The sequence below is a fragment of the Tympanuchus pallidicinctus genome, unplaced genomic scaffold (assembly GCF_026119805.1).
Source record: "Tympanuchus pallidicinctus isolate F22 unplaced genomic scaffold, pur_lepc_1.0 scaffold13, whole genome shotgun sequence".
NCBI lineage: Eukaryota > Metazoa > Chordata > Aves > Galliformes > Phasianidae > Tympanuchus > Tympanuchus pallidicinctus.
The window spans coordinates 5,677,295-5,689,330 of record NW_026294648.1 but is presented as its reverse complement, the minus strand read 5'-3'; the positions used below and the strand labels follow the sequence as shown (position 1 = coordinate 5,689,330).

General features: G+C 39.6%; 2 protein-coding genes and 1 long non-coding RNA gene across 3 annotated transcripts in view; 1 reads left to right on the top strand and 2 right to left on the bottom strand.

The window, feature by feature from the left end:
- LOC128075848 (uncharacterized) overlaps positions 1-12,036 on the bottom strand; it is a 354,845-nt gene that overhangs the window by 192,335 nt on the left and 150,474 nt on the right. The gene's annotated exons all lie outside the window — the stretch shown is intronic.
- PAK3 (p21 (RAC1) activated kinase 3) overlaps positions 1-12,036 on the bottom strand; it is a 204,561-nt gene that overhangs the window by 188,978 nt on the left and 3,547 nt on the right. The window lies entirely within an intron of this gene.
- AMMECR1 (AMMECR nuclear protein 1) overlaps positions 9,466-12,036 on the top strand; it is a 96,707-nt gene continuing 94,136 nt past the window's right edge. The window contains exon 1 of the mRNA XM_052672959.1: positions 9,466-9,658. Coding sequence (XP_052528919.1) covers positions 9,487-9,658 — 172 coding nt within the window. The 5' untranslated portion in view covers positions 9,466-9,486. The remainder of the gene's footprint in view (positions 9,659-12,036) is intronic.

Below are 12,036 nucleotides of genomic sequence, written 5' to 3'. Positions count from 1 at the left end.
GGATCCATGACACAAGGGGGAAGTTAAAGGAATAACCTTGGCCTCAGAGGTCTTGAAGGGCATCAGAAAAGTTTAAGGGAAGAAGCCACAAAATCTGAGGCAATAAGAGAGAAACTTTGTGACAAAGGTTAATTTTGTTATCTTCCCTTAGATTCACAGTTGTCAAAAGGCATATAAAGCTCTCTTTAAAGGCACTGAGGATTCCCCAATAGCACACAGTTTGTCTAGCAAGATAAACTCTGCATAACTGATCACTCACAACCAGTTCCATGTCAAGAATGCTGACAGCTTTTCAATGCAAAGTGCATGGTCAGGGTCAAGGCTGGAATGTGAAGTCTGCCCCCCAGACACAGGCAGTGTGCTGGGAGCAAGTCTAGCCAAAGGAAGCGTGGGGCAGACCCATAGATACTTGTGCCTATTTCAGTGAAAGGTGGTAAGTGAACAACAACCTTCATAAATAAAATAAATATTCAGAGAAATATATCTCAGAGGATGCATCTTCAGAGGAAGCAGAGAGCAGCACTACACCAAGCAAGCTCTCAATTAGATGTTCATAGTTTCAGATGTGCCACCCAGAAGCCCCAAATCACTTGCCACATTTTAGAATATTGATTTTCCTATGCTGAGTTCTGTGTCTTAAAAAGCTGCATCTAGACACAGAAAGCTTGTTAATTTTATTGATACTGTGGGAATTTCAGATATTTACATTTTGTAATTGTTTGTAATTGGAAATTTAGTTGTGCAAGTAAATTTATTCTATGTACTGTTTCAGTACTTGGTTGGTTATGAGTACCGTGAACAAAATTGATTCTATACTCAGCTTTTTTAAAATGCATTTACAATAAGCATTGCACCAGCAAAATAAGGAAAAGCCAGAGAAGAACAACAACATAAAGGAGAGACAAACCTTTCTGAGACAGAATGCAAAGCAACACCCATCAGCAAAAGCTGAATAATTTGTCACAACTTTTATATCCAACCATTCCCTGTTGCAGGGTCTAATGCATAAATGTTTTGTAGATGCCATCTTCTGGGGAGGTGAGAAAACTGACTGACTGTATAATGTTATGAGCTAAATAACACAACTTGGGAAACTACTCCTAAATGTCATAATTTCTTTACTTATTATGTTAGCAGTTGCACAAAGAAAAGTGAACAAGGTAACTATTCACCGAAACATTTATGATAAGCCAAAAACAAGCATAGGAGATATAGATACATGGATATTGAGATTACTGAGACCAAAATCAAAGTAGAAATAGCTTTGTTAACTGTGCCATAATCATAAAACTGAGAAAGCATTGCTATCCTTGAGAAGTTTAAACTCAGTAGCAAGATGCTTACATGCCTACAGAGGTCATACTCTCATTGTTGACGCAATGCTGCCCTCTAGCAATTGAAAAATCAAGGCACAAGATTAGCAAAGGTTTTCTCACAACACAGGTCTTTTCCTTTCAAAAAGTGTTGTTTCACACATCTGTGCTTGAAACTGCATTTTAAAGCTCTCACTTAGTAGTTTCTGTACTAGTGGTGTTTCCCCTCAGTGAGAAGAAACAGTAAAACTGGCTACTTACTTGCACTGATGAAAAAGAAACTGCATCTCACGTGGAAAATTTACCACTTTGTAAAGATACATACACCTGATTAGTCATTGTCCTCATTAGAGCATCTTAATGCATCAACAAATCAGTCTCCAGCCATTTGCCTCTGTAGTACAAGTGGCACCATGTGAAAGGCAGTCTGGAGTGAGTGCATTCAACCATTGGCTCTACATGCCTCCAAAGACTATGGCAGTACCTCGTCATTTCTTCTAGCATTCCATGTCCGGGGCACTTTCCAGTTCAAGGCTGGTACTATGAAACCCAGCCAAGCCAGACCACGGTCATGGGGTCTGGCACATTCTGCCTGTCTCACATGTTTCCCCTATAACTTGGGGTCACTCTCTGCTGCTATCTCTATGCAGTTGGAAATCACAATACCAATGAAATACACGTTCACTGAAATTAAAAATCAAATCAGTTACTTTTAAGAGTTTCCCTAAAACAGCCATTTATAATTTCAACTCTTCTCTGGACTGGTAAAACATGTCAAAATTCCCAAGCTCTGTGTGATATTCAGGTCTAGGCTAGCAAGACTCTTAAGTATATGTTTGTATGGAACTGTGAACACCACCACTGAAGTCAGTGTGAGTTACAGATACACTTACAGACTTTTCTGAATGTCTGCCATAAACAGAAGTTGAGATTCCAATCTCTGATTCAGTTGAAAGATACTGGAAAATGTTGTCATTTAGAAAATCTTGTTCTAATTATAACAAATCCAAACTGGCTCCAGACTTAAATTGGAGAGAGACATAACTAAATATTTTGTTTAAATGGCTTCTATGATTACAAAAAAATAAATACAAGTTTTCTGTTTGATTAAAAAAAAAAAAAAAAAAAAAAGCAGCCTCAGGGAAAGCATGAGAAATGCAACAAGAACAATGAAGGTAGGCTGCAACCACTTGGCTAAGGGAGGCTCTTCAGCTACCTGGAAGGCTGTTCTTTGCAATAATGTAGAAATAGAAAAGCAGAGCAAAGTAAAGGTTAGGCATTGCTAGAAATATACTCCAAAAGGCAAAGAAATATGTGTTTTACAGAGAATACTCCCTATAGACCTAGCAAAAGATCGCCACTGTCTTGAATTCAACTGAGTTGAAAAGCATGAGAGGAAGATATCAGTAAGATGCATCTGACTTTCTGCCTCCATCTCTGCAACTGCCCAAGGTGAGTGAGACTGCTCCTGGCTACAGCACCATAGTCCAGGCAGTTCAAGATGCTCATACTGACCTGCACGTCCTTTTCCTCACTGTTCAGCACAGCCTAGGGGAAGGGGTATGACTACCTGCAATAGCACACTTGCACTTGGAAATTTCAACTCCATATTTGATGAAGCTTTTGTAGTGTCCACACAGGACAGCAAAATTATTGAATATCACAGATTCAATTGACATAAAAGGGGAGAAGATGTGGTGATATTTATGTTCCTAAGAGACACCATGGCACTGAAATTTAATTTTACAGTGAACTGCTACATGGCATCTGCTAAGAACTTTGTATTAAATTCAAAGCACCTGCACCAACCTTGTTCTCATACATTTAAACCTCAGCAGAGGAAACGGCCACAAGTCGCACCAGGGCAGATTTAGATTAGATAGAAGAAAAACTTTTTCTCTCAAAGAGCAGTCAGGTACTGGAATGGGCTGCCCAGGGGGTGGTGGAGTCACTGTCCCTGGTGGTGTTCAAGAGCCATCCAGATGATGTGTTACGAGATATGGTTTAGTAGCTTAGGGATAGTAATGGTGATAGGAGGACAGTTGGAGTAGAAGATCCTATAGGTCCTTTCCAAGCTTGTGTTTCTATGATTCTACAAACAACACTACCAAAAAGCATGGTGCCGTAGCAGAAAAATGATACATGGAACAAATCCTCCACCTCTGTTTGTCTACAGAAATATTCTTTTCCATTAACCACAACACAGGAATCCCACACCACACTCTTTGAAGCTGATTGTGTGGAACAGCTTTTAAATACTACTTTTGGGCCCCTCTTTTTTAACTCATGGGACATTCTTAAAATACCATCGAATTGTTTTCCTTGATTAAAATGAATAACAATGCGTTTTAAAATGCTCAGCTTCTTGTTCGCACCTACTCTGCTGATAGATCATAATTAGATCCAAGTGGGATTCATAGTGAATAATTTTTCAGTGTGTTATAAGCAAGAATTGCCAAACAGCACGGTTAAATCTTGGGTATCACTCTACACGCCTCAGGCACAATACATTCTGTAGTCTTAAGAATTTTTCTTGAGAAAAGACTGGGCGATTGAAGTGTTGAAGGAAAATACAATTTTATAAAACCCTGGTCCATTGACACATCAGATAAAGTAGTGTTGGAAGTGGCAGGCTATCAGGACAGGAATGTAGGACCCAGTGGACCCAGCCAGATCGCTGCTTCAGCTACCTCAAAATCCTCTGGAAATCAGAAGACAGTATATGCAGGTAGAAATAGGGAGCCTGAAGAAAGGCAATGGGACAGAAATTACAATTTATGAAAATAATGTTTAAATATAGTCTTAGCAGAGGCCTAGGTATAGCCCCAGTGCAACGCAAACTCATCTCCAGATTCATTCTTAAATCCTTTCCTGACTCCCGATATTAAAGAATGCAGGCTTTCCTGTACACAGTACTGTACTGTTAAATCAGGAAAAACAAAACATCAAGACTACACAGGCACAGAAAATGCTTGGCTTCTTTACTCACAGGAAAAACACCATGAGCTGACAAAAATGCCACATCTGTGGAGAAATCAGGCACAGAGCAATGGTCTCTGAGGGAGAGCAAAGGTAGCAACAAGTCTCTGAGATGAGCAGAAGTTTGGGTGTGATGGTACACAGTGAAAATTGGTTTTGGATACTTCCAAATGTCTCCAGTTTCAAAATGTACCAGAAAGGAGCTATGCATTGAGAAGAAACACAAGCTTGGTTGTCAGGTCCTGATGTATTCTGCCAGTACAGCTCTTCAAAAGATGTTTGACTTCTCCATTTCTCCCTCATGATGAAATTGCTACCCTAACTCAAAGAACTGCTGTGATATTATCTTGTTATGCATACTTCCCCAGAATGGAAAAATAGAGATACAAAAATTTATTTAAACAAAAGAATTCTCTAAGACACCTTAGAACAGAATCACCACACTGTAGATACATGGATGCATATGACATTCTCTCTTAGACCATGAGAGAATGGCAATGCAGCAAATTTTCCCCACAGTCATATCAGATAGAACATCAGCCAGAATAACACTGCTGGGCTCCAGGCTGCAAGCTCCCACTTTAAGTGGAATCCTTCCTGATTTTTACATTTCAAAGTCAAATCAAGCCCAATTACAAAAGCCCAAACTCTTTTCGCAGAAGACCACGCATTTAGAAACTGAGACGATCAAAACTACAAGACAAAATGTCTCTCCTTTTCACCAGTGTAAATATCAAGAAAAAAAAAGATATATTAATTTTCTACTCAATTGTACTGATCTGTAAGGTTGACATTGAGAAAGATTTAGTACAAATGTTAGAGTTATTCTGACATAGCTTTACATAGAGCAGAATCAGGGCCATTTTTCATGCTAATTTCCCTAGCATTCAAAATAAAGCTTTTAGTGACAGTTAGTTGCTTTGGAGTATTCTGATGTATACTATTGCATATATAAAAAAACTGAACAAATAAAATCAGACTAAATTGTATTCCTCATAACATAAGTATACTTGTAGTTTTGGTGGTTAATAGCCATTTCTTACTAAACTCTCCCAGTTTGCTAAAGCAAACCTGCAGTGCTCAGGCCAAACAGATGCAGGACATATTAGGTTAGCACCTTAGAGCAATGAATGCAATAAGATGTTTAATTATAAACTCAGGGAAGCAAACTGTATCCCTGACATACTCTGCTCCCAGACATTGCTGAGGCAATTGATTCCTTTATGCCTCATGTGAGAATCACCAGAGAACATCTCTGGAACTAGTCATTAATCACTCAAAGCATAACAGAATCAGAATTTTTGCAATGATGCCAAGAGCAGTTGTGGAGATTTGCAGTGATGACTGTTGAGCAACATGGTGCCTGCAGGAAGGGTTGTAGCTTTCCTGTGGTTGGAGTTCTCTAATTTTCTTGTTCTCTGATTATGACAGAATCTTTACAGGGATCTCACAAAATCTACCAATCAGTCCTCTGACAAAAATTAATTTCACAAGGAGGTTTAACAAAACCAGCACCTTACCTGTAGTTACAGAGCAGCAGGCTTACCTGTCCCAATACTAGTTTCTAACCAGCCAAGGAAACCAAAATACGGGACAACAGAATGGGGCTGGAATAGAGCAGGTGGAATGAGATAGAAAGATAGTGTGCTTGGCAAGGGAGATGGGGACTACACGTGGGTTGTAAACAGAGAGGAAATGTCCCAGACAGTAGGATAAAAATGCAAAAAGAAGAGAAGAAATAAGAGGAAATGTGTAAAGCTTCTGGCAGATAACAGAAAATGTCTGCATCCAATTAGCTTTAGCTAGAATGGGATAAATATGGCATAGCGAGTCCACACGATTCGGTTCTGTGGTACAGGAAGGGCCTTACTTTTCATGGTTCTGTCATAATGGAGATACTTTGCACATCTTTTGTACACTGCCTTGATAAACAGTGCTAGCTACAGATTGTTGTACTGAATCAAAGAAAAGACATTTGTGATAATAAAAGCCATTGACCTCAGGTTGCCATACACTACCAAATGAAACCTCTTCTATTGAAACAGTTCAGCTAGACATACCCTTCAAGGCAATAACATGCATTGCTATGGTAGGCCTTGGACATTACCGATGCCTTTGAGGACATATCAGAAGGTAAAATTTACCTGCATTACTAGTAAAGCCTACTTACAGCATCACTGGAATTCCAACCAAAAGTTCATTTTTTTCCCTCCAAGTAATGATGTGAGTTCACCTTTAAAATTCTCATAGCGCAAAGCAAGATATTGCACTTTTCCCCCTCTCCCCCCAAATCATGGTCACAGTCCAAAAAAAGTCATTTTTGCATCTACTCTAGCATTGTCATAAAAACAATTATCTGACAATCCACTGGAAATTTTCCTGCTTTTGGTGAGTTATGTGCACCAGAAATAAATGATCCAGAGAGTTCTCTGAACAACAGATTGGCTACAGGAAAACCTAGATGGTCACATCCTGCTCCAGTGAAGCACATGCAACATTCACCCACATTTCTCAGTTTATCTGCTCAACAAGTTTCTGTAGCAGAGTTTTCATTCACAGCCGTGCTGGTCTGTCAGCCTGTTGCTGTGGCACAACCAGGACTTTGTTTCTCCACATCAGCCAGTACCCAGAGGCAAGAACACTCAACCATCAATGACTGCTGAAATCCACGAGTTGTGTGATGCTGAAGAAATGACAGAGATGACGAAAAGAGGATCATTTGACCATTCAGCTTTCAAAAGTGTGTTAGATACTTTATAGGATAACAATATAAAGCACCTCTTGTAGCAGAAAGAGAGCTACTTGATCCACACATTCATTTGATAGGCACCGTAAGCACGTATTTCACTATAAGAATGATGAATGTATGCTGATGTCTTTGTTTCCATGCCAAACTGCCCATCTGTTCTCTGTTCAGAAATCTGTCAAGCTCTTTTCACTTTTGCCCTATACTTAAGATTAAAAATAACAAAATAAGCTTTATCTCATAATTTCTGTTCTAGACTCTCAGTACTAATGAAATTCAACAGAGAGAATGGTTCAGAATCCCAAGTCTCCAGTTGTTTGAGGCAAAGTATGGCTTTGTTGTGTTGCATTAGCAGCCTCATCACAACAAGGAAAGACAAAAAGAGTATTTGAATTAATGGCCTCATTTGTGGAAAATAAAATCTCATTTTTTAATGCAGAGTTCATCTGGTAACACACAGATACTGGCCTCTAATGATAGTTTTATGCTGATGTATTGCCAGCAGTGTACAAGCTGTGATGAATTACCTACTAGCTGTCGTTATTATTGGCTTTAGGTTTTATTAACTCACTGAAAAGGTACCCATAAAGTCCTTTGTATCATCCTGCTGCTTCAAAGACAGGAATGGATTTGCATTAGGAGTTTTTAGGAGACTAGTAATCAGGCTTCTTGAGCTCACCATAAAATTTATGAGGTAGTTTGTACCAACGGTAGGTGAGTGTGAGCGCTTAATGCCATTTGTCTGAGTGTGAATGCTGCAGCACGAGAGTCAGAACTATTTAGGCTATAATTCCTAATGCTCTGCATTTACGTTTGATCAGCAGAAGCACTTCAGAGAGAGCACAAAAAGGATGACCAGCCTGCTTCGGGGATTGTCTCCTCTTCCAGCTTCTAAAACATCAGAACAGTTAGAACTGCAGACTGACCAAAAGGTCTGATGTAGCACCTTTTTGTCCTAAGCATCTGCAAAAAGGGAAGGTCACAGCTATGCATTTTTAGCCGCCCTTGTACATGGGCGCTTCAAACGCCTATTTATTTTCATAGGACAGAGACCTAACTCCTTAGTTCCAGAGAACTTCACTGTGAGTCTGAAACTACAGCAGCTAGCATACATTAAACACAAGCATTTGCAAGATAAAAGGTGCAGATCTTCCTAAAGAAGTAGAACTTCATCACTTAAAGTGGAGAGTCCTATCGGAACCATTAAGTGATCTCACATCACTGTGGTTGAAGCATATTAAATACGTTGTTCTCCTTAGGATGCCATTATTTCTTGGCATGATTTGAAAATGTCATGTTAAAACAAAAGCACACTCTGAAGTAAGGGCAATATTGAGCTTTTTTTCTGAGATGCACAATTGTTTTTCAAGCAGCAGTTTCTCATAATCCAGTCCCATGTGGCTGAACCTAACCCAGATACAGTACTGAAAGCAGAAAGCTGTTTCCCTTTTCAGAGTCAGTACAAAGAAAATCAGGGCTAGCTCCTAGTCCTTGCTCTGGCAGCTGTAATGCTGTCCTAAATAGGTTACTGAGGATTACTTTTGGCACTGTTTGGGAAACTCATCTGGCATCAAGCCAGCATTCCCAGTTTTGTGCCAACTGCTTCTTGTTCTCTTCTAAATCAGGGAAGTAACATCAGAAAGTGCCAGGGGACAAGATGAAGAGTGGGACTAACGCATGGCACACCCCACTGATCTGTGTAAGCACAAAGAACCCATAGTAGACAATTACAAGCCAGATAAGTGACTGTAACTTCTTCTGGGTACAGCACAGAGACTACAGTGCCTCTGCCAAGGCTGTGCCAAATGCTCGGGTGATTTATGAAATGCTGCCCGTAAGTGAGAATGTTCCTGCAACATTGAAAATGTTATGTCATCCTTTCTTCTGCAACACTTTACCTGAAATCCTTTTCACTCTGTGGGACTACAGATGACTTCAGGGGGATATTCAGTGTGCAGCCCACACCAGATCGAGGTTTCCAGAAATAAGAAGTGTGCAGTTTCCAAGATCTCTGCAAAATATCAGCTTGTCTGACTGCTTTTAAATGCATGAAGTAAAACACTGCTGTAAAATACTGTTGCTGCATCACAGACATTGCAGTTGAAATCAGCTTTTCGGCTCTGTTTCTTCTCCCATCTCCTACAGCAGAACTTTCCTCCACACCGAACTCTTAAGGGTTAACTGGAATTGGCTGGAGGAGGGGGAAGTCGGAGGTCAGCTCTTGTTCTGACACCAGCGAACTCCCGAACTCACAAGTTACTCCTTAAGCATGTGGTTTCATCCTGGCTTCTTCCTGCCAGCGATTTCTCACTTTAATCACACACCCACAGCAACCCAGATCTTTAAATTCAGCAATTCTTTCTCAGGTTTCAGCAAGTCATTGGCAGCCTGAGCTATTTTGGGGATATTTTCTCTTCTGCAGATGCAGCTTAGGAAAACGCAGGGAGCATGCTAAAGACCTGCAGCTATTTGCCTTGCACAATTTGCTCATTTCTCTTTATTTCTCTGTTTTCCTGCACCGATCACTTAAAGGACAATCTCTCTTGCAAACAAAATCCCCGGAGCCTGATTAGAGGGACCGAAGGCTCCCAGACACGGATTGCCTGCCAGCCGCAGCACGGTAAGGACATGGACACTTTTGGCTAGCCTTGCATTGCAGTTTTTTAAGCTTTGCTGAATGTTTATTTGTGTCCATCGCTTCCAAATCAACACTGCTGGCATGGCAGGCAGTCTCCAGCTCCTCGTCTCCATTTTCATTCCCTAAAATCCTCAGCACTTGTAAGTAACACGTTTATACTCACTGTCTCTTTGTGTGTTCTAGAAATCAATGACTGACACTGATTTTGATCAGTTCCAGAGTTGTTCTTTATCCTTACATTTTTGTATCTTTTAGAGATTTGTAATTGACTGAACTGAACTGAAAACTGACTGAAATTGGGGATGTTCCTATTGCCTGATCTTCCCTATTGTAGATATATTGCTGGTCTCATTATTTAGATCTGCAAATAATGCAAATCAGGGACTTGCTTCATATATTGTAGATGGAAGCATTTTTAAAAAGACCTGCTATTGCTGTTTTACAGGTATATATAGATCTTTCTTAGCCTGCATGTAGGACTATATACTATCTATGTATTACAGTTCTGCTATAACACCTTAACACTGCCACATAGCAGTGCTAACATCACAAAGACAAATACACTATAAAACCAATATAGCAGAGTTATACTGAAAATGAATAGCTTTTATTGTGCAGTTCTTTCTGTATAGACTCTCAGAAATGCATGAAGTGAGCTCTGCAGGAATGGCAAGATAGTAGTTTTACAGGATGTGCTGTTTATTGAAATACTTGTAGAAACATTTTACTGCTGCAGGAAGACGAACACAGTTCATTTCTAATGAATATACAAACCAAGTTCTAGGAATTTCTGGTGACAGAAACTGGGAAAGGGATTCTTTTGATCCTTTATTGTACTTGAGGCTCTTTAGAAAACCGGAATTGTTTTACCTCATCGGGACTAGCAATGTGATGACTGCAGAATGAGAATCCTCCTGAGGGCTTAATGCACGTTATCCAAATATCTGACTGCAACTCAGTGCATGCTGTCCTACTGAGAGGTTTTAGAAAGCCTGACTTTGCATGAGGGGGAGAAGGGGCCTTCTGATACAAGCAATCAGAAGCTGTTTGCATCTGCTGCCAGAACAGACAGGAGCATAATGGACAAATGTAGCCCCATTACTTTTCCTATAAAAATGTTTAGGCATTATCATTCATAGAAAAAGCAAAAGTTAGCACAGCCTTTGAAGCAGTATTTTAGGAGGTTTTTCAATCTTCACCTTTTGCCTTTCAATAAGGGAGATTTTTTTTGTTCATTTCCTAGCCTGCACATTTCTTGAGGGATTTAGAAAACTGATTGGAGGGATAGGGGAAATGCTATAAGTGCACAAATGGATTGAAGATCTTATGTTCACCAACAAAGGTTCAGACACTAGATTACTATTTAAGGCTTATTTTTCAGCATTGAAAAAGTTACATGGTGATACCTGAAGAATAAAAAAAAACAAAAACAAAGCAAACAAAAAGAAAACCCAACAACTCAGCAGTCATGCAGAATATAGAGCACTAGAAGCCAAAAGGAAAACTTCAGTTGCTATTAGTAGGTTTAGAATCAAGCTCTAGAGGTTATGTTTGTGCTTCAGAAAGCACCCCATCAATTTTGGTAAACAGTTTCTAAGATACTTTGTTCCCCATGAACAGCAGGCTGGTCTCTGAGCATGGCTCTCCCCACTGGCAAACCTCAGCCTCGTTTCCACTGAAGTCATGATACTAAATCAGCCTAATGAGATGGATGAATCAGTCCTTTGGTCCTCAGATCCATTTTGCACTCAATCCCAAACGCTAGCACTCAGCTTGCAGGAAATCTTGAGACTATGCGTTTCAGAGTGCAGGCAGAAAACAGTGATTATGGTCGGATGTGTTTTTGCTCAAACTTAGGAAAGCATTTGATTGTTTACTGTTAGAGGAATTGCTATGTCATCAGACAGGCTACAGGGCACGCATGTAAAATCTAGATCCCTTATTTCTCTCATAAAAAGTTATGTTCAGCACAAGCAGAAGCAAAATGAAATGAAGCTCTACTGACAGGACAAGTCTGGGCAGAGTTTGATGTTTAGGAATTTAGCAACATAAAGCTCATTATAATCATATACTTCTACAGATAGACTATTCACGTGTCACATGTTTGGGCTCACTTTAGAAAATGTCATTCTAAATTATGCCACTGCAAAAAAATCTATATTATTAGAAAGACAATGAATGTTGGAGAGAAAATAATCTGGATAATGAAGAAATTGATGTCTTCTAGGATATACTAACTTATTTTTTAAATAAACTGCTGCATATAAGAATTCTCTAATTCAATAAAGAACATAAATCACGAGGACTAACAATTCTCCAGATGTTCCAAATTGAAGATACACTCACACTGAGCTAATACA